Source organism: Odocoileus virginianus, chromosome 3 (genome assembly GCF_023699985.2).
Source record: "Odocoileus virginianus isolate 20LAN1187 ecotype Illinois chromosome 3, Ovbor_1.2, whole genome shotgun sequence".
Taxonomy (NCBI): domain Eukaryota; kingdom Metazoa; phylum Chordata; class Mammalia; order Artiodactyla; family Cervidae; genus Odocoileus; species Odocoileus virginianus.
In genome coordinates this window covers 51,709,634-51,737,566 of record NC_069676.1, presented here as the reverse complement: position 1 = coordinate 51,737,566, position 27,933 = coordinate 51,709,634, and the positions used below count along the sequence as shown (strand labels likewise).

Here is a 27,933-nt window from a genome sequence, read left to right as displayed (position 1 = left end):
GTGGAAGCTGTGGCTGGGGGAAGGGGCAATGGGGAGTTGTTCAGTGGATACAGAGTTTCATGTTTTTCAAGGTGAAAAAGTTCTGAAGATTAGTTGCACAGCAGTGTGAATATATTTAACACTATTGAACTGTATACTTAAAAATAGTTGAGGTAGCAAATTTTATGGTAATACATTTTACTATAATTTAAAATTTTTAATTAAAAAAAATGTAAGTAAGTTGTTGTAGCCCTATAGGTAGCACAGTGCCTGAGGCAGCTGGTACTCACTGAAATTTAATGAACAAGTGAGTAATAATGTAATAATCCTAATGACAAAATGAGTGATGGGTAAAGTAGTTGAAGGATTTGAAATAGTTGTGGAGTAAAATAAAATCAAGTGTCAAGAGCTATGAGAAAGACATGATGAGGATAAAAAGACAAACCACATAGTAAACAGCATAAAGCATGGAATCTAAAGATATTGGTCTTAATCTTGATTGATTAATTATTTTTTATTATCAAATTTTTACTGAGTACCTCCCAGTTGCCTGACACTATTTCCTATTCATCAATGAACATCAGCGCTGTACTTCTGCAGGTCTTATTTGTACCTGGATGAGACAGCAATTGAATTCTAAATCTATCTGGCTGTGTGACATCAGACAATTTCTGCAAGTTCAGTTCAGTCCAGTTCAGTCACTCAGTCGGTTGTCTGGGTCTTGACCTTCTCATGTAAAACGAGGCATGTGGCAGAGGGGACAGAGTGGTACCTTCCCTTCTTACATTCCAAAAAATGTGGACATTAAATATAAACACAGAACGAGGACATAAGAAGCCACTAGGGGGCAAAACGAGTGCAGTACAAACACTCTACTGCTATGAAATTCCAGAAACAAAAATCATCCTTTTTTTGCATCATGAGAAAAATAAACAGCAAATGTTGTATATCATAGGTAGAGAAAGTGCTCCAAAGAATAGTTATCCAAACTTGCTTTATTCTATGAATACTGTGTTTGGTTTAGAGACCATGTTTTTCTGAGGAATAATGGCATGTAAGCAGAATACTTCAATAGTAACTGAAGAGCATTGCTAAAAGCACATGATCAGACCATCTCTACAGAACCACAAAATATCAACTAACATACCCAGTCTTGAAGCAGCCCTTTACTCACATGTCAGGATCTAATACATATTTTGAATTCTTTCATTCTTTTTCACTTCATTTCTTCGTTGCTACTAGTATGTACCAATCTGTCTGATTACAAAAGAAAACATGTTTTTCTTTTTACCACTTGTATGCCATTGGAAGCAGTAGTTTTAAAGCATATAAAAAATCTTTGATAGCCTTCCACCAGAAGTTGGAGTCTCATTCCCTTTTCTTTGAATATGGATCAGCTTTCATGACTCGTTTCTAGTCAAAAGAATGCATCAGAAGTGATGCTGTGTGACTTCTGCGGATCGTGGAGAAATGGTGGTTGACACAGATTCTGACTGTGCTCCTTCTCAGGATGCTCTTCTTTAGTCCACTCACCATATTTTGAGGAAGCCCGTGCCACATGGAGAAGCCTCATATAGGTGTTCTGGTAGACAGCTCTAGCTAAGGCCCTGTCCTGCAGCCAGCAATAGTCAGACACATATAAACACGAGAGAACTTTCAGATGATTGCAGTAAGCAGCCTTTGAGCACCACTTCCCTCACCTCCCCAGCTGAAGCCGTATGAAACACAGATGAGGTATCCCTGCCATGCCCTGCCCAAATTTACAGATTTGGAAGGAAAATTAATGTTAGTATTTTTGTTTTAAGCCACCACATTTTGAGGTCTTTTTTTAAATAAAGCAATAGATAACTAGAACAAGAAAATTGTCTTTGGGAATATGACAGAAGAATTTAAGAAAAGTTATTGCCAAGGAATTAGATTAGTGCTTTTGTGGATTCCCATTGGCGTGGATCCAATCAAACTTGACTTGAAAACAAACAAACAAACAAAAAGTGTTCTCAAGATACGCGATACCCCAGTGTCTGACCTCATGTGCACTAATGCTCAGATCCAGCGAGTCTTAGCGACAGGGACCTCTCAGTTAAGGCAGGTCGTTATCGCTGCCATTCACTGGCAGGTTACTATAAACTTTCTCCCAAGCAGCAGGTCTCCAAATGAGAGACTTTTCCTGGCCTGGACATTGCAGTTCACAAATAAGGAATGGCAAGTTTGGCTTGATGCAATCTCAGAATGACTTCATCAAGCTGGAAGTACTGGGGAACAGGAGTGTTTCTCCAAGCAGGCTATTCAGGAGGGCTAGCATACAGCCACCCTTTCTTTTGCACTTAATACATGAAGAGGCAGACGCAGAGTCTGTTTGTTGCATATAGTGATAGGCACATGATAGATTCTCAATAAATATTTGTTAAATAAAATACAAACATACCAAAAAGATGGCATTATTTTATGCCCTAGAGTTGGGACACAAAGAAAATCAAATACGACCTTTAGCCTAACAAAGCTTCTGATGTAATTAGATGATTATAATTACTCATTTACCATCTCATCTTTATTTCTCACCTACCATCTGCAAGTCACAATAAGGATACAATGATGAATCTGACACAAGTCATGTTAACATACCTGATCAAATCCCTTGTTCTGATCACCTATTCACCTTGTTGGTGAAGGAGGGATTAGCCGAATATACGACACTCAACACTAGACAGATGAGATTGGCATCAGTTTGCTAATCACATATACTCAGTCCCCCTGGGGACACTGTAAGTCATTCAGGTTCACATGGATGGTGGATATTGCACTCAGAATAGAATGAACCCACAGGGGCTGTAGGAGACAGACTTTATAGTGTTTGGAGAGTGAGGTGATCCCTGGTTCCCATGGGGGGACATGCTTGGCCTCTGAATAATTTCACCAACTTGTAGGAAGGTAAGACCAATAAGGTTGACAACCAGGAGGGATATAGCTGGTGTGGCTGGCAGAAGAACTAGCCAGGTGTGCAGCCTTCCCTGCTGGGTGGGGCCTTGCCAGTTATGCCCCCTAGTTGATGAAATTATTGAGACAACAATTTACAAACTAGGCTTTTAGAGTCCATCAGGTCAGAAATGTCAAGGCAGCAGTTTCGGTTTAGGTCTTACAATACATTTCTTGGCCTCAGATTCTTACTTGTAAAATCAGAAGGTAGGAAATGAATGATGTCAAGGTTCCTGTCGGTTTTAGTAGTAGTAGTGTTAGTCGCTCAGGGATATCCGATTCTTTGCAACCCTACAGACTTTAGCCCACCAGGCTCCTCTGTGCATGGGATTCTCCAGGCAAGAATGCTGGAGTGGGTTGTCATTCCCTTCTCCAGAGGATGTTCCCAGCCCTGGGATCAAACCTGGGTCTCCTGCATTGCAGGAAGATTCTTTATCATATGAGCTACTAATTTTCATTATGGGAAGCCAGTCAAATGAAAAGTGTTTTGGTCATTTTCTGAGACACTTGCTATTCTGATTGTCTTTGAAGACCAGTCTATTTTTTTTTAACTTTAGAGATATCTCGGTGAAGTCAGGCTAATCTCTTACAGCCCTCTCAAAATCTTCATGTGAAGCTGAGATATTTAATTTCCAGGGAATGGAAAGAGGGGTCTACTATTACATTCCAGTTTTGGAATTGACAGGGAGAACTTTTGGAGAGTCCAGGAAAGAGAAGATATTTATGAACCTAAAATCAACTACTCTTTTAAATGACATTAATCTTTCTAAAATAAAATCTTAGCAAGAGTCAAGAAATACTTATATTTTCTCCCAGAGAGAAAAATTCATTATCTCAGACAGTAGGGGATTTGTGATTTTCATTAATTCCTGCAGATTTAAGACTGCAGGGGAAGAGTTGAAAAACATCCTAATGGTTTAATGTAAAATCAAGATGCAAAAATGTGTTTGCCTTTGATTTCCAGATCCAAATTTTCAGAAGTTAATGAAAGTTGTAAGTTTGATTTCACATACCTCTGTTTTAAAATGAAATTATCTTCATTTAAAGAAAACAGTTTAATCAGTGTTATAAATAGAAGTCTTAAGAATAAAACATCATACCCAAGTACTTTAAAAGCAATATGGTTAAGAGAGAGTAACCTACTCTTTCTCAAGACCATAATAATAACCATTCTCTGTTCAGAGAAAATGCATTCACTAACATTTAGGAAAGAATTGAAGAAAGTAAGAATAATGATTTTTAAAAAGTATGCTGCTTCACAGGGGCTTCAAGCTAGGAGATTCTCTCACATGGCCACCTGTCACGCGCCCAGTGATCTAACTCATACTCAGGTGTGTGTGTGTGCATGCTCAGTCACTAAATCATGTCCAACTCTTTGTGACCCGATGGATTGTAGCCCACCAGGCTCCTCTGTCCATGGAATTTTCTAGGCAAGAATATTGGAGTGGGTTGTTATTTCCTATTCCAGGAGATCTTCCTGACTCAGGGATCAAACACATCTCTTGCATCTCCTGCATTGGCAGGTGAATTCTTTACTACTGTGCCACCTGGGAAGCCCTACTCAGGTAAGATACTGTTATTATCAAAACATTAAGGTGAAAATCATACCAAAATTAAAAACTAGGATTTTGTAGCTCAAGCATGTGTACACCAAGAGGCAAGATACAAACTTGAACAAGAACATCTTAAACTTACATTTAAATTATCTGCCTTAAAGCATCCAAAGGAGCAATATCCAGACCTGTAAATATTGTTTAATAATAAAAATAGAGTTGAATATGACATTCATTATAACAGCAAAGAATTAAACTGTAGTGAGAAGCATGGTAGCTTAAAGTGGGTATAACTGAAAGGGTCAGGAGGAATCTTAACAGAAAAATATAAAGAATGAACTGTCTAAGCAAGTGTAACAGATTACACTTGGAGTAAATTTCTAGACTTCACTCTCATTGAGTGTATAAAACCTGATCCCTTTATGATTTTAAGAAATGTTATATATTAAAATTTTATGGTAATTATTTTTACTTGGCCAAGACAGTCATTTTCTTTCTTTGCACATAAAAATATCTTCTGCAACCTTAATCAACTTATGCATTTTCTCTTTATAAATTAAATTCTATTTACTGAGGAAAGAAAAGAGAAAAAGGCACATAAAGCAGAAATATGAACACATTTTCTTTAGTGTTTGAAATAACATGAAATATATCAAGAAAATCAAATATGGATAGCACTGTAAAATTTTCAAGTACAACTGCTTCAATGTATGAATGGTTCTTAAACCAATAGTATCTAACATGAAAAGATATTTGTGAGACTAAAATTAGCAATGCAAACAAGCCCAGTTTGGAGGATCTGGGGCAGAAGGTAAAGAAAGCATATTTTTATATACCCCACAATATGAAAAGACAAATTTTAAAATAATGCAGTCTGTAGGAAAGCACTGGAATGAATGTATGTGGCTGATCAGAGAAATGCAAAGTTTGTTCAAACCTTACCATTATAGTTTTTAAAAAGTCCATTTTGGTTGCTGATAAAATCCTATTGCTTCTGCAGCTATATAGATTTAGTAATGATAATAACTGTATGCATTCATTGAGTACTTAGACATAGATGCATGTGTCCTAATTGGCTTCAGCCATGTCCAGCTCTTTGCAGGCCTATGGACTGTAGCCCGCCAGGCTCCTCTGTCCATGGGATTCTCCAGGCAAGAACACTGAAGCAGGTTGCCATTGCCTCCTCCAGGGGATCTTCCCCACCCAGGGTTCAAACCCACCTCTCTTATGTCTCTTGCATTGGCAGATGGGTTCTTTACTGTTAGTGACACCTGGGAAGCCCTAGACATAGATAATTAGGTGCATTATCTCATAAAATCCTCCTAGCAACCACACATGATGAATACGCTTATTATCCTGCTGTTACACATGAGAAATATGAGGCCCAAAGCCCTTAACTAAGTTACTGAAGGTTCATGGCTAGTAAGTGTAAATGGTGAGTGGTTCATGGCTAGCAAGGATGTAAATCCAGGCAGTCTGGCTCCAGAAGATGCATCGTTTATCACTATACATTATTAACTAAATTACATGACTAATATAAGTAAACTTGAACATTAGGAGATTTGTTACATAACCAACAAGAATATTACAAAAAATATTTTGAAAATCAATTTGAACATACACACATTTGGGGATGCTGATATAATTATCAACTGTCCAGTTGTGATTTTATATTATGTATACATATATAGATAACAACACATTAGACAAAGTAGTATATTCATTAAAAATATTGCCTTTCCCCCATTCACATATGTAACATAATAACAAAACAGTCTAGTGGTTTAGCACGAGGACTTGGGATCCAGACCATCTGGGTTAAAATCTCAGGTCTACAAATTATTTCACCTCTCTGTTCTCAGTTTTACTAAGAAAAAATAGAAAGTACTTACCTTATCAGGTTGTTAGCAAAAGTAATTAAGTTCAAAGGTGTGAAGAGCTTGGAGCAGTGCCTAGCACACAGTAAGTACACACAAGGGTTATTACATTTTTCAAATACACCTTTGGCGTGAGGGGCTCTGCCATCACTAGAACCCAGTCCTCTAATGCTGTTTTGTTTTGTTTTGTTTTTTTAAACATTATTTCCCCTTCCATCTAACGTATTTGAGATGCAGAACTTCTATTACCATCAGTGAAATTCTTATTGCAGACCACAGCATCTATCCAGGGGTCCCCAACCTCTGGGATCTAATGCCTGATGCCCTGAGATGGAGCTGATGTAATAATGATACAAATAAAGTGCACAACAAATGTAACAAGCTTTAATCATTCCAAAACGAGCAACCTCTCCACTGCTGTCTGTGGAGAAAATGTCTTCCATGAAACTGGTCCCTGGTGCCAAAACGGTTGGGAATTTCTGCTGATCGAACATTAGAAATGCTATTTAAGAGGATATCTGTGAGCTCTACATTAGAAACACTTACAGTGTTGTTTTAAAAATTGTCTTTAAAAGACTTAAAAAAAATAAAGTGCCATACACTTATAATATTGAAGTCAAAGTCCCAAGAATAATTATTACATTATGGTCAAAGTTCATTGCCTTTTGCAAATCAGTTCTACCCAAAAGTATTTGGTGCTGTTATAGGCAAATGTCTTCATAAACAATAATTTATTGTTAAAGGTAAAATAATTGAAATAACAGGTCCAGAATTTGATGAGGAAGCTCTTTTCTAAGGGATAAAGGATAACTTGGGAGAAATATGATGGTCATATTTGAGTTAGATAATTAATATACATGGATAGTGAAAACAAATCTTCAGCACTTACATTGGTTTCTACAAAAATTATCAGGTTTTATTGTGGAACTTGACATAATAGAAAGCAGGGGGAAAGGACCCATGTTCAAACCATCATTCCTGGCACAATTCCCCATGATATATTTACTGTAAAACAGAGAGAAAAGAAGGCATCTCCAAGATAGCAAAGCACAATTTAACTGCCACTCTGAAAAAGCAGAGTTTTCTTGTATAAGAATGTAGAATGTTGTATAAGAATGTAGAAGTGTTAGTGTGTAGATTAGCATGACTGTCAATATAATTAACAGATATTGCTCACAATTAGAATGTTCTTCCCTTATTTGTTTCAAGTTTAGAGACTGACATCTAGGTCCCAGGGAAGGACTGGGCAGCCTCTCGAGAACCCCTCATGTTCCATCATCCCTTGACCTGGTTGAGGTTCTCTCATAATGAAGCCGGCTCAATGACTTTAACAGAAGTCAGCATGTTTACAAACTACTCCAGTTTCCTTTAATATATTTTCTGGAGACTATCATGGGGTGGCACTAGGTGGGGTACGCACACCAAAAAAAGAAAAAAAGAAAACTTCTAAAAAGAAAAGCCTGCATTACTAGCAATGAAATTGATTGTCTCAGAATCCCCAAGGGGCTTCTGCAGGCTACCAAACAAACAATAAGGAAGATTTAATCATATAACAGTTTTCTTGCTTAGCTTCTCATTTGAGGCCCGGATTGAAGAAGAAAGAAAATCCAGTAAATATAGTAATTACTGTCACGGACAGAAGCAGAAGTTGAGTAACATCTTTAACAATTCATTCACAAGCAAGTAATTTTTAAATCTCATATTCTTGTATTGTGTTCAAGTTTGAGAGTAATATCTCTTTTGGACAGGAAAAAAGTGGAAACATCAGAATAAACAGACCAGAATTTTTTTCAGTAAGATCACTAGGTAAATGAAGTGATACATTAATGCACATTGTTGGTAACTAGAAACTGCTTCCTAGGTAGTGAAGCTTAAAGAGAGTAAAACATACAGTTTATCAGTCAAACTAATATTTTTGAAAATGAAAAAGGAACAAAATTAATAATTATACTGTAAAAAGCAGGGTTAGAATGGGACAACTGAGGCTGTCTCCAGCAAATCGGGTTATAGTCATTCTACCTAGAATTCTGCAGATGGGGGGTGGTGTGTGTGTGTGTGTGTGTGTGTGTGTGTGTGTGTGTGTGTGTGTTCTCACTCAGTCTGGACTGCAGCCCACCAGGCTCCTCTGTCCATGGAAATTTCCAGGCAAGATTATTGGATTGAGTTGCCATTTCCTCCTCCAGGGGATCTTCCCAACCCAGGGATGGTACCGCAGGTCTCCTGTGTCTCCTGCATTGGCAGACAGAATCTTTACCACTGAGCGGATGGTACATACATCAATCAATTATCAAATTATTTGTGAAACATGATAAATTACATAATTGCATGATTGATTTCAGAAATTCTTTATGGATCATAAAATCTCAAAGGGTAGTTGTTCTTCTCTTTCTAGAGTATACTCCTTGTTGTTTTTTTTTTTTTTTAGTTAATGTCTTTTTGTTAGTTATTTTTGTTTGCAGAGAATATGTTTCTTTTTAGTTCTTTTTTTTTTCCAGTTTGAATTATTTCTTTATTTTTGTTTGCCTCATTTGGGGTTAGTGTGTATATCTGTGTTGAAAGGCGCTTCCACGCCTTCACCCAGGCACTAGGTCTACAAAGCAATTCTCATTCTGAAGTAGAAAGCAACAATCGTCGCGCCTGCGCCTTTCAGCCTCCACCGCTAACCAAGCTGCCAGAAGCTTTCCCCTCTTCCCGTAAATCCGCCACGGGAGTTAGTTGGCAGATACTGCGCATGCTCCACATCGCATTTACCGCCCATCAACCCCGCCCCCCACCCTCCAACCCGAGCCCAAAGTCTGCCAACACGCCTGCGCGAACGGGCGTGCCCCGGAAGTAGTTCTTTGCCCTTCTGACACGTAGCAACCGGCCCGGTACAGGGTCCTTAGCTGAGTTTGGGGGGTTTGGGGGGGCTGCCAGAGCTACCGCCGCCGCCGCTGCTTCCACGTTTGGTGAGTGCCCAATTCCGTGGCATGATGTTCGATTTCTCCCCGCACCTGGGCACGGCAGCTCCGGCCGCCTCTTGGCGCCGCGCCCGAGTCCTTTCTCTCCGACCCTCCCTCCTTTTCGGGCCTTGCTGACGCTGATCCTGCGAGACTATGCGCTTTCCCGGCCGGCCCAGGCCTTACTTTGCAAAGAGGCTGTCGTGTTTTCAGCTGTAAAGCCCTATCCCGAGGTGACGAATCATCTTTGCTGTTATTGGTATTTTAGACCCCACAGAACCCCTCCTCCCGCGTCCCCGCCCCTACCCAGGGCTTATCAGCCCCTCGAAGTGAAGGTGTCTTCCTGGGCCTTGACTTAACGACATTTCTTTAGCACACCCCACCCCGCGACCCACCTTCCAAATGCTGCAACCCTAATACCTAGAAGAATTATTTGCCGCCTTCTGAGGGTATTCGCTTAAGTAGAGTGTCAGGGTCGAATTCAGGAGGCCCTTGGGCATAAGATATCTTTGCCATATCTTTTCTGTTGCAGATCATTTGCAATGTCAGGCTTTGATAATTTAAACACGGATTTCTACCAGACAAGTTACAGCATCGATGACCAGTCACAGCAGTCCTACGATTATGGAGGAAGTGGAGGACCCTATAGCAAGTAACATTTCAACTTTGGCCATTTGTTTTGTTGAGATTACAGTGAAAGCATGTACCCTGAATGTTTGGTTCTGCCTAAGACTGAATGTGGGAACAAGTTGCTTATCAGGAATGTGACGTTTCATAATCTTCCTGTCTCCGGAGAGATCTTGACACTTGTCTGGGTCGGACGACGTTGTCCTCTTTAGAGTTCGGTATTTTCTGCAAGACACTCAGATGTGCCATGAGTAGAAAAATAGATTGTTGAAGAACCTTTTTCTAGTACAGTATTTGAACATCATTTAGGGTATGGGTAGGAGAGTAAAGTACCTATTTGAGATAGGCTGTTTAGACCACAAGAGTAGTTGAAAATTAAATTAAAATCTTTTGACGGCTTCGTTAGTAGTTAAATCAGTCCAGTTTTCAGAGTGTATCGATTGTTAACTGAAAGCACTGAGTGACACTGTTGAACAGTGTCAGCTCCCTACTATGGTTCATCAGGTGGTTTTCATATAGCAACTGATAATCACTTTTATTACTTCTCACACCAAAACCTTTGGTCAGTCAGTACGTTGCAACTTGCCAGTTGCAGATTGAAGGAGGCGGGTGCGGGGTCAGAGACTCAAAACCTTCCAGTCCTGAACTGTTGAAAAACAACAACAAAATGTATTTTTCCCATAGTTTCTAGTGTTTGTGGAAAAAAATTTTAAAAGGAGGGGTTTTTACCAGTCTCCTCTAGGACATCAAATTCTTAGTTTCTTGTGCGTGTTCATTCTTTCAGTCATGTCCAACTCTTTACGGCCCCATGGACTGTCGCCCACCAAGCACTTGTGTCCATGGGACCTCCCCGGCAAGGACACTGAAGTGAGTTGCCATTTCCTTCTCCATCTTAGTTTCTTAGATTGTTAAGATTAATCTTTTCAGCCTCCCTTTTAGTGAAGGAGTTTCCTACACCAGGGTTACTTAACCGTTTTTAGATGGTCCAGGATCCCTTAGAGAATCTGAAGAAAACTAGGGGCCTGTTTCTGAGAAATACATGTTTGCAGTCAGACATCTGTATTAATGTGTGTATAACATCCCGACAGTTCATGTGTTAACTGATGTGCATATGGACCCTGAATTAAAAACCATGAAGACTGTCCCAGGACGAGGGCATGGAAAGGCTGTGTATCTAGTCTGAAAGAAGCATTAGTATTAGGTCGTGTGGAAATTAACACAGTGTGGTTTGTCTTATATAGGCTATACTTTTTACAAAAGCAAAAACAAACCTGGAATCTGCTTATTTTGGTACATTGTAAAGCCTTTTTCCCTAAAACTTAACACAGTGAACAGTGGAAGTGAGCATGTAGATAATTATCTCTGAATCACTTTTTTTCTTTCTGTTAAATTCTCGAGTACATAATACCGTTGAAGATTTATCTCTTCTTATCAGTTAATTGATCAGGATTGGAGAAAATCTGTTGCGAAATCTCCATTCATTTATTTACCTAAATATGTATTTTTTTGTGATTGTTCAGTGTGTGACAGGGCAGATGAATGTAACAATGGCTGGAGTGCTGCAATAGGGCTTTGGAAACCCTATCTCTGTATGTGGACCTGGATGTATTTTTAACCAAATGATATTGTTTAGACTCAATAGAATTATTCCACTTAGATTTCAAGTGGAAATATATCTCTGCCTTTCTTATGTTTCTTTCTTTCTGTCCTGGTTAGCATCTCTTAAAGGTGTAACTTAGCTTCTCTGTACGCTTAGCATCTCACTACAGTTCGCCATAGAGCAGTTATTTTAGATATGCTGTTGCTAACTATCCTCACAGTTCCATTTCAACAAAAATTGTGTACTGGTAAGCGTTGCTTCAGTGCTTGTAAAGAAGTTTATTCCAGGTGCTTATATAAATATTACTGCCAATTAATGAATATGAACTTTTTGATGTTGCTGAGAAAAACAAGACCAGTGTGTTAGCAGTAGTAACTGAGTTTCTGAACTTTAAGAAGAACTGAGCTTTTCTGTGTGTGCCTTCAATTGGATCTGCCCCTTACTGACATTTTTATGTTCATCTCAGTTTATCAAATAATACTTTGCTTGTTATGTCAACTAGCTAACAAAGGTCAGCTAACTTTTCTCTCTCTGTTGATGAAAATACAGGTTCAGATATAATCTGACTTGAATTGTCTTCGAGTTTGACTTGGGTTCATAGTTCTACATTTGCCCTATGAAGTCAGCTGTAACATTTTGCATAGTTTCCACTATGGGTACTTTACATTAATATAACAAAAAAATAAACCCAAAAAGTAAAAGGACCTTTGATCTCAGTCTGCTGAGTTTTATGAATGTCTTATTAGACATTGTATTATCAATATGGGTATGAAATATATAGAAATACCAACTATGTATTTTTTAAAGCACTGGAAACTAGTATTTTTTCATCTTGCTTTAACTGATAATACCTTTATGGACTGCCTGTGGATTTTGATGAGCTTAAGTTGTCAACCCAGTATGTGAAGAGGCTTTGTCTTTGTTGTTGATATTGAGTGCTTATGAGAGCATTGGTTTCATCTGCTACTTTTCCTGCTGTAGAAGTGTTGATTTAGTCTGTAAAGATCATGTCTGCGATATTATGTTTTAGTTTAAAATCAGTAGGAGTAAGTCAGGAATTTTCCTAAGCAGATCCTGCCAGAAAAGGGAGAGTGTAAAATTCCATGGCTTTCTCTTTCATCTGATGAAGGAATAATAGTGCCACATTTAAAGCTCTTTTTTTTTTTTTGCTTGCATTATTTCTCTTCCTTACGTGAAATTTTTGGGTCTGTATCAGTGATTCTAAAGTGTTGTCTACAGACCCCAGAGTGTCCTTGAGATCCTTCCAGGAGGTTTTGAAAGATCAAAGCTATTTTTGTAATAGTAGTGAGACACTTTTCTGTGGTGGCTCAGATGGTGAAGAATCTGTCTGTAATGCCGGAGACCCAGATTCGATCCCTGGGTTGAGAAGATCCTCTGGAGAAGGAAATGGCTACCCACTTCAGCATTCTTGCCTGGAGAATCCCCATGGACAGAGGAGTCTGGAGGACTACAGTCCATGGGGTCATAAAGAGTTGGACATGACTGAGTGGTTAACGCACACACAGTGAGACATTTTATACCTTTTTAGGTGTGTTGACATTTGCACTGATGTAAAAGCAGTGATTGGTAAAACTGCTGGTACCCAAATGTGAATCAAGACAGTGGCATCAAATTGTTCTAGTAATCATTGTATTCTTCATCACGTACTTGTTGGGGGTGAGTGAAGCCATTTCATTTAAAGATGCCCTTGGTGAAGCTATAAGAATTATTGTTTTAAATTCTGACCCTTGACAATACACATTTTTAAAATATTCTATGACAAAATGGGAAATAGTTCTAAAGCACTTCCTCTTCATACTAAAGTATAATAATTATCTCTAGGAAAAGCACCTATGCAATTTGAGTCACAAGCTGAATCAGCCACTTTTTCATGGAAACCTTTTTTTGGAAAGAACATCTGACAGACAAACTATGGTTATTCAGACTTGAATAATTTCTCAAAATGAATGAAGGGACCTGTTAACTTCAAGGAAAGCAGTTGACAGTATGTGTGGCCAATAATCAGATTCACATTTTCAGGCAAAAATAGCCACTTTGGAAAACTTGTATCCATCACTGTGAACTTGTCAGCTTCCCAGTAATTATATTCTGATGAGATCAGTGATGATATTAACAAATATAATTTATATACATATATTTCATATTGTGAGTCTATATTTGGAACATCTGCATAACTCATATTAATATCTTCTAAATGGCCAATGCATGATGTTACAAAATTATACATGAGTAAAGAAAGGATCCAAAGTACAAGACAGTTCATTAGCATTCTTTCCAGTTGCCACATTGCAAGTTAAGTTTAAAAAACTATCACTTTGCTCTGTGCTTTGATGTATCAAAGAGAATATTAATAATCTGGAAAGATTATTAAAACATTCTATTGTCCAACCACATGTTTGCAACAGTAGATTTTCTTCAGATACTTCAACTAAATGGTACATCACACAACAGAATGAATATAGAGGCAGATATAAAAATTTTCAGCCATCTTGAAAAATAGCTTTTTCATTTAAAAAAAGCTTATGGTAACATATGATAGATTTAATCTTACTTTAACATATTAATAAGTATTTTAAACATTTCTGTTTTAATTTATAAAATGAAAAATTATTGATAAATATTACCCACATAAAAAATTTTAGGAATTCTCAATAACAAATTTTAAGAGTATAATGGGTTCTGAGATCAAGGAGTTTGAGAACTATGGGTTTATGTCATTCTTTTTGTTTTTTCTCTTGCATACACGTTTATATTCTCTTTCTCTCCCTCCCTGGAGAAAGAGAATAAAATATAGTCTGTTCATGCAGATTGTACAAACCTCCATATGGAGCTTTTCTACTTGTTCCATGAACTCTAAGGTGAATTTATGATACATCCTTAGAGAGATGACACTATAGCGTATTCTACTAAATTAGAAGATGTGAGTTCTTATCCTAATTCAGCCAGCTGGCTCCATGGGGATTGTGTGTGTGTGTGTAAATAAGTAAATAGTAATAAAAGTATTTGCATACCAAAATGACCGGGGAAATGCATATACAGAAAAAAAAAAATACCATGTTGATGTCAGATAGGATTTGAAGGTGATTTTTATTACAGTTGTTATAAGAGTTAGCTACTAGAATCAGAAAGTCTGATTTTGAATCCTTGCACCACTGTGGACAAATCATTTTAACCCAAATATCAGTTTTCACATTTTGGTATTGAAGAGGATGATAAAGTTAACCTTCTAGAGTAGTGAGAATAATGTGAGGCAATTCACATTAAACACTTTACACAGTACTATTCAAAAAGGTATTATACATGTTTTAGGAAATTTCAGTAGCTATAACATTTTAGAGTTAATGAATTTCAACAAATAATAACTATATAGGATTTTTAAAGGTACAAAAGATTATAATCTGAAAATTAAGTGTCTTACTTCACCTGTTTTGGGCTTCCTTTACCCATATAATTGTGTATATAATGTATATGTATATAAAACACATATACCTAGATGTGCATATATATTCTAAAAAGCATAGTCACAGTGGGTGCATATGATGTATACTATTCCACTTATTAGTTTTTTTTCCTGTTTAAAATTTTTTTTAAATTTATTTATGTGTTTTTTGGCTACACTGCATAGCATGCGGGCTCTTAGTTCCCTGACAAGGACAAGAGGTTTGAACCTGCACTGGAGTCTTAACCCCTGGACCACCAGAGAAGTTCCTGAATATTAGTTTTTTGTCTTCTCCACTAAATGTTTTTGATTATCATTTCTTTTGAGTACCTACAAAACTGCTTCATTCTGTTTAACAATGGATAGTAATCTATGCTCATATCACAATGTAGTTACAGGTATATATTTATATTGTTTTACAGTTTTTGTTTTTTGCCGTTAAAATATTGCTGCAGTGCATTCTATCAATATATCTTATACCCAGAAAAATAAATAGTATTTTTAAGCATGTATTGGACTAGCATAAGACAAGAGAATATGAGCTATGTGTAGTTGAAATTTTAATTAATTACTTTTTTATTAATGAGTTAATTTTTGGTTGCCCTGGATCTTCGTTGTTGCAGGTAGGCTTTCACTAGTTGCAGCGAGCAGGGGTTACTCTTTGTTGCAGTGCTCGGACTTCTCATTGTGGTGGCTTCTCTGGGTGCAGAATACAGACTCTAGGCACACGGGCTTCAGGAGTTGAGGCCTGTGGGCCTAGTTGCTCCTCAGCCCATACAGTCTTCCCAGACCAGGGATCGAACCCAGTATCCCCTGCATTGGCAGGCGAACTTCCCATCCACTGTACCACCAAGGAATTCCACCTTTGATTTGCTTTTAATCAAGATGTTCAGTTAATTTAAAAATTAGATTTAACTTTAAAATCTCAAGTAATAATGAGGTCATTAGGTTTTTATATTTATGAAAAAGTGACTATAAATTTTTAAAGAGACTTAGAGACTAAAAGATCTCTAAGGCATCTCAGTTCTCATATTTAAAGTGTCTTATCTTTAAAATAATTACTTCTTTATTTCTTACTGTGTAATTGGATTGGTCCCACTGATAGATAGGTCATATTTTTTCAGAAAATGGTGAGACAGATCATTAAAAACTATTGCTTCTATATTTTTCTGTTCCGCTTCACTATTCTTCAGTTGTTTTCATCACTAAAAAAGCCATAGCAAAGTCTGCTTCTAAAGTGTAAGATTTGTTACAGTACATAGCAAAGGACATAATAAGTGTACATTTACTTTAAAAAATTAAAAGAACTATTCAAATGCAAGGTGTGTTAATTATGTTTTGTTATATTCAGAAAGCTTTCACAAGAAAATGCTTCTTATTTTTTACTGTTTGAAATTGATGATTGTTCTTAAAGACATTTATCCACTTGCAAAAAATAACATATTCCAGAGAATACAGAAGAGTGATTTTACACCCAATAGAAAGGTCAGATTTACAGTGCAAAATATATAGCATGCAGTACAAAGTCTGTCATCCTAAGTTTTTATTCATGGTCTTTGGCATACATTGTATTTCACAGCTTTCTTTATGTATGCTCGCTAAAGGGGGGAAAACAAACCATTTATATTTTCATTTATTGATCTCTTGATATTCAAAAAATTAGTATTTTGTAAAATGTTTCCATGCTGCATAAGTGACTTTTGGCATCATCTGGAAATTTTCTCTATAAAATACAACTTCAGTTTAGTTCAGTCACTCAGAGTCCGACTCTTTGCAACCCCATGGACTGCAGCACGCCAGGCCTCCCTGTCCATTACCAACTCCTGGAGTTTTACCTAAACTCATGTCCGCTGAGTCGGTGATGCCATCCCACCATCTCATCCTCGGTCGTCCCCTTCTCCTCCGCCTTCGATCTTTCCTAGCATCAAGGTCTTTTTCAATGAGTCAGTTCTTTCCATCAGGTGGCCACAATATTGGAAGTTAAAGCTTGAACATCAGTCCTTCCAACGAACACCCAGGACTGATCTCCTTTAGGATGGACTGGTTGGATCTCCTTGCAGTCCAAGGGACTCTCAAGAGTCTTCTCCAACACCACAATTCAAAAGCATCAATTTTTTGGCGCTTAGCTTTCCTCATATTCCAACTCTCACATCCATACATGACCACTGGAAATACCATAGCCTTGATTAGACGGACCTTTCTTGGCAAGTAATGTCTCTGCTTTTTAATATGCTATCTAGGTTGGTCATAACTTTCCTTCCGGGGAGTAAGCGTCTTTTTATTTCATGGCTGCAGTCACCATCTGCAGTGATTTTGGAGCCAAAAACAATAAAGTCTGCCACTATTTCCACTGTTTCCCCATCTATTTGCCATGAAATGATGGGACCAGATGCCATGATCTTAGTTTTCTGAATGTTGAGTTTTAAGCCACCTTTTCACTCCCCTCTTTCACTTTCATCAAGTGGCTCTTTAGTTTTTTGCTTTCTGCCATAAGGGTGGTGTCATCTGCATATCTGAGATTATTGATGTTTCTCCCGGCAATCTTGATTCCAGCTTGTGCTTCTTCCAGCCCAGTGTTTCTCATGATGTACTCTGCATATAAGTTGAGTAAGCAGGGTGACAATATTTAGCCTTCACATACTCCTTTCCCTATTTGTAATCAGTCTGTTGTTCCATGTCCAGTTCTAACTGTTGCTTCTTGACCTGCATACAGATTTCTCAAGAGGCAGGTCAGGTGGTCTGGTATCCCATCTCTAAGAATTTTCTAGTTTGTTGTGATCCACACAGTCAAAGACTTTGGAATAGTCAATAAAGCAGAAATAGATGTTTTTCTGAAACTCTCTTGATTTTTTGATGATCCAGCAGATGTTGGCAATTTGATCTCTGGTTCCTTTGCCTTTTCTAAATCCAGCTAGAACATCTGGAAGTTCATGGTTCACGTATTGTTGAAGCCTGGCATGGAGAATTTTGAGCATTATTTTACTAGCATGTGAGGTGAGTGCAATTGTGCAGTAGTTTGAACATTCTTTGGCATTGCCTTTCTTTGGGATTGGAATGAAAACTGAATTTTTCCAGTCCTGTGGCCACTGCTGAGTTTTCCAAATTTGCTGACATATTGAGTGCAGCACTTTCACAGCATCGTCTTTCAGGATTTGAAATAGCTCAACTGGAATTCCATCACCTCCACTAGCTTTGTTCATAGTGATGCTTCCAAAGGCACACTTGACCTCACATTCCAGGATGTCTGGCTCTAGGTGAGTGATCACACCATCATGATCATCTGGGTTGTGAAGATCTTTTTTGTACAGTTCTTCTGTGTATTCTTGCCACCTCTTCTTAATAGCTTCTGCTTCTCTTAGGTCCATACCATTTCTGTCCTTTATTGAGCCCATCTTTGCATAAATGTTCCCTTGGGATCTCTAATTTTCTTGAAGAGATCTCTAGTCTTTCACATTCTGTTGTTTTCCTCTATTTTTTTGCGCTGATCATTGAAGAAGGTTTTCTTATCTTTCCTTGCTATTCTTTAGAACTCTGCATTCAAATGGGTGTATCTTTCATTTTCTCCCTTGTTTTTTGCTTCTCTTCTTTTCACAGCTATTTGTAAGGCCTCCTCAGAGCCATTTTGCTTTTCTGCATTTCTTTTTCTTGGGGGTGGTCTTGATCCCTGTCTTCTGTACAGTGTCACAAACCTCTATCCATAGTTCATCAGGCACTCTTGTCTATCAGATCTAGTACCTTAAAGCTATTTCTCACTTCCACTGTATAGTCATAAGGGATTTGATTTAGGTCATTCCTGAATGGTCTAGTGGTTTTCCCTACTTTCTTCAACTTAAGTCTGAATTTGGCAATAAGGAGTTCATGATCTGAGCCACAGTCAGCTCCCGGTCTTGTTTTTGCTGATTGTATAGAGTTTCTCCATCTTTGGCTGCAAAGAATCTCATCAGTCTGATTTCATTGTTGACCATCTGGTGATGTCCATGTGTGGAGTCTTCTCTTGTGTTGTTGGAAGAGGGTGTTTGCTATGATCAATGCATTCTCTTGGCAAAACTCTATTAGTCTTTGCCCTGCTTCATTCTGTACTCCAAGGCCAAATTTGCTTGTTACTCTAGGTGTTTCTTGACTTCCTACTTTTGCATTCCAGTCCCCTATAATGAAAAGGACATCTTTTTTGGGTGTTAGTTCTAGAAGGTCTTGTAGGTCTTCATAGAGCCTTTCAACTTCAGCTTCTTCAGCATTACTGATCTGGGCATAGACTTGGATTACTGCAATATTGAATGGTTTGCCTTGGAAGCAAACAGAGATGATTCTGCCGTTTTTGAGACTGCCTCCAAGTACTGCATTTCGGACTCTTTTGTTGACTGTGATGGCTACTCCATTTCTTCTAAGGGATTCTTGCTCACAGTAGTACATAAAATGGTTATCTGAGTTAAGTTTACCCATTCCGGTCCATTTTAGTTTGCTGATTCCTAAAATGTCAGCGTTCACTCTTGCCATCTCCTTTTTGCCCTTACTCATGGACCTAACATCCCAGGTTCCTATGCAGTATTGCTCTTTACAGCATCAGAGCTTGCTTCTGTCACCAGTCACATCCACAGCTGTGTTGTTTTTGCTTTGGCTTCGTCTTTTCATTCTTTCTGGAGTTATTGCTCCACCGGCCTCCAGCAGCATGTTGGGCACCTACCGAGCTGGGGAGTTCATCTTTCATTGTCCTATCTTTTTGCCTTTTCATACTGTTCATGGGGTTCTCGAGGCAGGAATACTGAAGTAGTTTGCCATCCCATCTCCACTGGACCACATTTTGTCAGAACTTTCCACCATGACCCATCTGTCTTATTGTAGATAATTAAGTTGATCTTAGTAGTTAATTTCTACCACTGTTTATAAAAACTGGCAAAGTAGATATTCTGGAAATTGCATGACATATTTCTTGCCTGTCAGGGATATCAGATTTGGGTGTTGACATAATTCTGAGGCATGTAACTTTACTTGGCTTTTTAGACAGTATGCTGGCTATGACTACTCGCACCAAGGCCGGTTTGTCCCTGCAGACATGATGCAGCCACAACAGCCATACACCGGGCAGATTTTTCAGCCAACTCAGGCATATACTCCAACTACACCTCAGCCATTCTATGGAAACAACTTTGAGGATGAACCACCTTTATTAGAAGGTACAGTTGGTTGCAACTCTTGATAGTACTCTGTAGTATCCAGATGGTAAAAGTAAATCTTTGTTTGGAGAAGTTCCTCTTAACTTTAAAAGAATAAGGTTGTAGGAAAATGTTTTCTACTAAGTGACTCATTTTGAACAACACTGAACCAGAGAACCAGGTTTTTAATAGATCTTTGTATAGTGATAATAAAGTATGTCACTATGTGAGCAGAGTAACTTTTACTTTAGTTTATTGATGAAATTCTATCAGTGGAAGAAATGAGAGGAAATAGCATGGTATTGACTGTTCTGCATGAAAACAAACTGATAGAGCTAATAACATCAGTGAATGGTGTTTTTCAAATTGTATCTCCAAACCCAAAAAGCAATAGTTCTAAAAATTGGGGGGAAGATCAGATACTCTTTGGAAGTCCAGTGAAAGCTATACATACTCTTCTCAGAAAAATGCACATATATACATAGAAGACATACTTTTGTATATGTTTTTGCAGGGCCTCCTGTGTTTCTGAAGCCCTGGGTGTAGAGCCCCTTACCATTAATGCTGTCTGTGTATTCTTTCCTATAAAGTCATAGCTCAGAGTGTCTGATCATTATGTCCTTACCTTTTTCTAACACCAGACCAGAGATTTGATATTTGTGGAATAAGCACCATAATCAGTAAAGACTGATTGAGGACTCACTAAAATAATATCATCTGATGTTGCTAGATCACTTTTTTGATAGTGGTGGTTTCATTTTTTCTTTCACCCTGCTACAACAAATTCTGGTAAACTGAAAGTATATCACAAATCCTAATTGACTTTCTTATTTTCTTTTTCTTTAGAATTGGGTATCAATTTTGACCACATCTGGCAAAAAACACTGACAGTTTTACACCCCTTGAAAGTAGCAGATGGCAGCATCATGAATGAGACTGATTTGGCAGGACCAATGGTTTTTTGCCTTGCTTTTGGAGCTACATTGTTACTGGTAAGATTCTAGTTGGAACTCTCAGTGTGAGATTAAAGAATGGAATTTAAATATTCCACGAAGAGCCTTTATTAAGACTCTTCTTTTACATCAAGTTTTGATGTGTCTTAAAAGGTATCCAGTTGTTTAAGTTTATACATATTCGTCACTTCTCCATTGATAATATGGTATATTTAGAAATCATTTCTTGTTCCAATAAGTGGTCCAGTTATTAGGGAAAATTATTAATAAATAACATGTGGCTTTAGTCACTCATCAGAATTCCTTCTTTTTTTTTTTTAAAGTCATCCTTGAGTAGTGTTTTTTGCGTAAGTACTGGTCTTTCTTATATATTATCTTAATATTTAATGAATTAATAAATTAAAAGACAACAAGTTTTAGTCTGTCTCTCCTCTCTCTAAGAATATTGAAGCATATTGAAAATGAGAAATTGTAAATATAATTGTTAATGTTTGTTTTATTTTATCTTATGTCCTCTTCTGAATTAGAAGAGATAAACAATATAATGAATTAAAGATGGAATTTTTAGTCAGAAAAGCTAGGTATGAACTCAGTGCTTCTAATCTCTTGATTTCACCGTTCACTTCCCTCTGATAAATAATTGCATACCTCCCACCTAACAAGATTGTTTTGGAGATTAAGACAGGTTATATGAGAACAGTTTGAAAAGTTTAATGTATTGTACCCAGTGTCAGATTTTATTATTATTAATAAACCTTTTTAAACTTCTACACTCTTAATCAAATATTTACAAATAAGTATTGATACTAACAAAAATCCCAGAGATTTTTCCATTAATGTAATCTGTAGAGGTATTGTCATAATTGAGTTTCATATGTCAGATGTGTGACAAACCAGAACTTTTTAAAGGCTTTTCTGCGGACTGATTTTAGTGATAGCATGACCTAAATACAATGTTCTTGTAGCATAACTAAGAGTATTAACTCCAATTAAGCTATTGTTTATTGTCCTAAGATTGTTTACTGATGTCTTTTGTAAGAGCAGAAAATTTTTAAAGTTTTTGCTTGTCAGAGAACTGTATAAAGCAACCAACAATTTGGAAAAATAGTGAAAGAAGAAAATATCTTCCATTGTATTCCTCTTTGTATTCTTTTCTCCTCCCCTCCCCACCGAATCCTGACTCCCTGCTTATCCTGGCTTCCTATCTCCTAATTCCTTTAACACTCATATAAAGTCAATGATGAAATTATTTCTGCTGTTAAAATGATTATGACTACATCTGCCAATGAAAATAAGTTGCTTCAGCACAATTTTGGTGGAGTTGGGTGTGTCCAAGTGATATTAGCTACTGTCCAAATATTTGAATGGCTTTCCATCTTGTTTTGGTAGTTTATTTGCTTAAAATCAGCCAGATTTCTTTTTAGAAATATATGACTTGAGGTGATTCTACAGTGGTTTTTATCTTTATTAGTTGAATTCTATGCCAAACTCAAATGGTAGCTAGAAAATGAAATCCTGAATATCTGTGTGTTGAGAGGTAGGTACTTTAAACTTCTTTAAAAAGATATAAAAGGCAGTCTGCTCACTGTTTTACTTCCCTGTATAAAGAATAGATACCTCTGTGGATTTTAATCCTCACAAATTAAATATCTTCTGTAAGTACCGTTTTAGGTGAAAGAAGCCCAAAGTAACTTTCTTTGCCCTCTAACATGTCATCTTTCTGTTACCCATAGGCTGGCAAAATCCAGTTTGGCTACGTATATGGGATCAGTGCAATTGGATGCCTAGGAATGTTTTGTTTATTAAACTTAATGAGTATGACTGGTGTTTCATTTGGTTGTGTGGCAAGTGTCCTTGGATATTGTCTTCTTCCTATGATCCTGCTTTCCAGCTTCGCAGTGATATTTTCTTTGCAGTAAGTACTGATCTTTATTTTGGGAGTTGATTGACCAATTCTGTGTAATAGAATTTAGTTCGCTATCTGTTTGAGGTAAATCACTGATTCAATAAACAGATAGTGGCTGTTATAAATGAAGACTGTGTTACATACTTTTCAGTGATGAATAATAGAAGTGAGAATAAATTTAAAAATCATTTATACCATCTCTGCTTTCCATATGATAAGGAATTTCACTAGTTTTAGGTAAACTTACCAGTGTCCATAAACAAATTGAACAGAGGTGATTGTTAACTTAAATATTGCATGGAGGAGATCAGGTTGTTAAAATTATACTTAACCTTCTCTTTGATTTTTTTTTATATCTCATTTCTTAACTATATCAGGCATATGCTAAGTGAATGAATAATAAATGCATATTCTATGTTTAGTAGCTTCTTAACTAAAACTGGAATTTTTTATGTCAAGAGACTGTTTCTAGCCTACTGTGTTCTCAGATATCCTTGTACACAGCTTTAAAGTTGTGTTATTTTAAAATAATACTTTAAGTAAGGGTTAAAGAGAGAGGTATATATTACTGCTCATAAAGTTGCTCCTCATGGCCAGTGCACAGATCCTCTCTCAGTAGTTCAATTCCCTCCTGGCTAGTGCTGGACATGAGGAAAGATTGGAAAAGAAGGCATAGGAGAAGAGTATGTATCAACTGATACTAGAGGTTTGGAAGGGTGATGGCCTCACAGTGTCTCTGTTTTGGATGAAAATGCTTCAGATTTTCATTGTAGAAACTGCTTCACTCTTCTCATTTGTTAAAATTGATATGCTTATATTTGAATTTTAAAGACAGTGTTTCTACTAAAACAGTGTCTTCCAGCCAGGGGCACTTTTGCTACCAGGGGACACTTTGCAATGTCTGGAGACAGTTTCAGGTGTCAGAACTCTGGAGGGGCAGGGGTACAATGGGTATTTTATGGCTAGAGGCCAGGGTGCTGCTGAATGTCCTAATGATGAACAGGACACCCTCACAGCAGAAGTACACACAGGCCAAATGTCAGTGCTGCCAAGGTTGAGAAATTGTGGTAAATTAAAAAGCAAAATATGTCACGAGTAAGCTTTTTATCACATGAAATAATTGAATTAACTGAGATATATCAGCATTTGAAGAAAGATCTTGGTTGTTTCTGTAGACGTCTACATGTGATTTAATTTTTAAATACTTCTCTTAAGAATTGCTTATGGTAGTACTCTTACATAACTAATCTCATCTTCTGCTTTTTCTCTCTGCTCTCCATTTTTCTTTGTCTGCTCCAGAGGAATGGTAGGAATCATCCTTACTGCTGGAATTATTGGATGGTGTAGTTTTTCTGCTTCCAAAATTTTTATTTCTGCATTAGCCATGGAAGGACAGCAACTTTTAGTAGCATATCCTTGTGCTTTGCTATATGGAGTCTTCGCCCTAATTTCCGTTTTTTGAACTGAATTTATCTGGGACGTGGACATCATTGGGCCAAGTAACGGAAAGGAACTTTGAAGTCTTCAATTGGACCAGCAAACGGCTACAGTGCAACTCTCATGCAGATCTAATGTTTGACTCTTGGAGCAGTGGAAGTAAATAAGTATCTTTTGTTCATTTTTATAGAACTTTTGAATACTATATTGGATTTATGCAGTATGACTAGATTTAAAAGGTGTTTGTGCTTATACAAATAAGAAGTGCTATTTCTTTCCTGTTCCTGCAGCCTTAGAAAAACAACTTTTTCCCTTGCTAATTGTATGTTATGGTGTTTTTGATAGATTTTTATCAACTGTGGGAAACTAACCACAGAGCTGATATCTAAAAAACAATCCATAGTAGAGAAGACACAGGACTTATTAGAGAAATATTTTCCCAAGGAATTAGGAAAGAAAACTTGCCTGTATTGTCAAGTCAGATGCAGTTGAAGCTGAAAAGTGATCCCAATGTAAAGTTTTATGAGTTTGCACTTCAGAAATTTGACGTTCCTCTGAGTTATTTCGTGGAATTTTGGCTAAAATTCAGCAATACAGGTAGTTCACAGTCTACCTTATTGTAGACATGGAATGTGAATATCTATTTAAATATTAGCGTTAACTAAAACATAGTGACCTAGACTGGCCACATTAATGTTATAGTTGGATTTCCATGTTTCCCAGGAAAAAGAAAATCACTAACCTTTTTTGAGGAAAATATTTAAAATGTCAAAATTTCAGTATTGCAGTTCCCAATGTAATGTGCATTTGATGCTTACTGATTAAAATTTTCCCAATTAATTAAAATTGTGTTGTTGAGTTTACTTTTGCTAAACCAAGATTTTCAGTGTTCCTTTTTATTTAATTAGGCTCTGGTTTTGATTTGTATTCCCAGTTTATTCTAAGCTTCAGGAATAGTGGTCATCTAGTACAGAATAAAAAAAATAAAAGAAGTGAGATTGAACAAAAAGCAGTTTGTTTTGAGCTACAACATTATTTTCTTGTATTAAACTTATTTCATTAATATTGTCATGCTCGCATTTTAAAAAATCTGTAAGGAAATACTGTATCTTGTGTACTGATTGGCTGTTTCTAGAGAAACTGCTTCTGATTTTGGACAAAGCTCAGTTATGAGAAAGGTGCCATATTGGGAGGAAGTATTGCTTTTTTTCTTTCTTTTCTTTTAAGAAGAGACTTTTAGACTAAAAAGAAATGCCAAGCTGACATATTCTTAGTTCTTTTTTAGAGCTAGTTTTCAACCATAAAAGATTAAAATAATATAAACATACTACTTATAAGAAGATCATGATTTCTGATCTCTGGAATTATGAATTTATTTTTCTTCATTAATATTTAATCTTCTGGAGGAGTACACTCACTAATAATTAGTTTTTGGCTGGATTTTTAAACTTACCAAATTGTTTTAGAATATTGTTATTAAATAAGTCCTTGGATAGTTGTTTTTTTTTTTTTTTTTTGCCTTTTTCACTTCATTTTATAAATGTAAACAGTTCTTCCTAAGATGAATGTCATGAGTGCCTTCTGTTAGTATCAAGTTATTCCTAATGAAGAGGGTAGATGATGTGCTGGGTGTTAAAATCTTCCACTGTTGGTTAAACTTAAGACCATTAATCTTCAGCCAGATTCCCCAAATGAATCAAATTGTTTTCTTATTTTTTGCCTCCACCTCCAACAAAATAACCTTTACCTTAAATCAGTGATGTAGAGATTTTTATTGTTAGCTGTCTTTTATTTAACCCAAAATAATCAGTTGCAAAGTTATTTTATATTTAGCTGTTTTGTCAAAACAGCTATACAGTGGAGTTGCCTTTGATATAAGTAAGAGTTGAGTTCTCAAATATGCTTGTTACATGAACAGTCTTATGTAGCCAAAATTTCCCCTTTGTAAAATTCAAATCAAAAATACAGTATATATAGCCATATTTGTGCATACTTAGAAAACAAATATACTGTGTCTCAAGAATACTATGTGGTAACTTTTTTCTACTGGTTCAGTTAAGTGTCAGGAAGAGCATATGGTTTCCTTTTACACCCATTTTATGCCAAAACATGCTTGTACCTTTAAATACTGGAGATGCTCACAGCATTACTAAAAGCTTGCCTGTTCACTGTCTCTGAGTAAAACTGTCTGGAAGTGGAGTTTGCAGGTTCACTCACTCAAGCTAGTGTGTCGTTTATGCAAGCACGTGTATGCCAAGGACATGGAGTTGATTTTACATATAGTGTAAATGTGTATTTTACAACTTTGCTGTAATACTGCATTTACCAATGGATGTTTCACAAGCTGTATAACAAAGCTTATAGAGATAGGCATTCTTTTGCCAGATATAGTTATGCAGATAATGAAAAATTCTGTAAATCTTTAAATGCTGACTATCCTCAGATGCTGCCCATCCAATCAAAGAGAATTGTTTAAAATATATCTGATGACCTGATCATTGGATAGGATCTAAGTACTATGCATATTGCTCAACTCAGATATACTAAGTATATCAAAATATACTTATAAAATATACTAAATATTATCAAAACTAAGGACAATTATCTCTATAATGTTATCTTACAGGATATTCTTATGCAGTCATGAAGAATTACAGGCATCACGATAACACTTTGAGATCTGCCTGTTTTCATATAGAGCAGGTCTAATGTAATGACTCAGACAATTTGCTTAACTTGCCCTGTGGGAGGAAAAATATATAAGTGACACAGTGCTTGGCCTTTCATAAAGTAGGGTCAAAAGTTTTCCAAAAAACTCAATACACAGATCATAGCATGAATAGAATAGCATTGGGCCTTCCTTCAAAACTTTACCTAGAGCGAACTTCCTCCCCAAATCGTGGCCCCAAGTGAAATCTATCCTCCCAAGTATCCACTGATTCATTTTGTAGTGTCAGATTCCAGTTACTGGTCACCAAATGAACTCACTTATTAAAAATCTTAATTTATTTGGGAAAAAAAGCTTAAAGTTATTTCTCAAGCAATTTGTATCTAATAATATGCTTATTTCAAAATAACTTTAAGAATGAAACATTTAATATCAAGGCAAAAACATAAGTACCTTTTCAAATATAGTAATTAATAATGAGTTTCTTTTTTACTTTTTAGGATGTATTTAGGGTTTGGGAAAAAGAGTGGCAATAACAAGATATCAAGGTTAATTGGAAATACCATAAGGAAAAATTTGTTCCTATACTTTAATGAATAGATAAGTATGATCTGTCATTCACTTGTCAAGCATATAGTGTTTCCTTTCAAACATCTTAAATAAAGCCTGTCCTCACCACTTTCTCCACAATGTAGGCTCTTATTACTTTACACCACCAAAGAAGAAATAATTGATTTTCAATCAACTCTACTTCGGCCACCATCCAAATTATTGAAGTCTGAATTTTAATACATTATTATTACTTGAATTT

General features: G+C 36.7%; 1 protein-coding gene across 2 annotated transcripts; it reads left to right on the top strand.

Moving 5' to 3' along the window:
• Positions 1-9,203: 9,203 nt before the first annotated feature.
• Positions 9,204-27,812, top strand: YIPF5 (Yip1 domain family member 5). Of its 2 annotated transcripts, none has more exons than XM_020881600.2 (6): positions 9,204-9,330; positions 9,854-9,973; positions 20,007-20,179; positions 21,005-21,150; positions 22,845-23,026; positions 24,317-27,812. In XM_020881600.2, exons 2-6 carry the CDS (start codon positions 9,864-9,866, stop codon positions 24,477-24,479), a joined length of 774 nt encoding a protein of 257 aa, XP_020737259.1. In that variant the 5' UTR covers positions 9,204-9,330; positions 9,854-9,863; the 3' UTR covers positions 24,480-27,812. The 2 variants fall into 2 exon arrangements, with proteins under 2 accessions (XP_020737259.1, XP_070321674.1); XM_070465573.1 differs by lacking the exon at positions 9,204-9,330 and adding an exon at positions 9,455-9,554.
• The last annotated feature ends 121 nt before the right edge of the window (positions 27,813-27,933 follow it).

What these genes read in the sequence shown, in the direction of transcription:
- YIPF5 (XM_020881600.2), top strand. Translation starts at nt 9,864, where the DNA reads ATGTCAGGCTTTGATAATTTAAACACGGATTTCTACCAGACAAGTTAC. An exon ending in TGAACCACCTTTATTAGAAG is followed by an intron (nt 20,180 to 21,004) that starts GTACAGTTGGTT and finishes CTTTTTCTTTAG; the next exon opens with AATTGGGTATCAATTTTGAC. An exon ending in GCAGTGATATTTTCTTTGCA is followed by an intron (nt 23,027 to 24,316) that starts GTAAGTACTGAT and finishes TGTCTGCTCCAG; the next exon opens with AGGAATGGTAGGAATCATCC.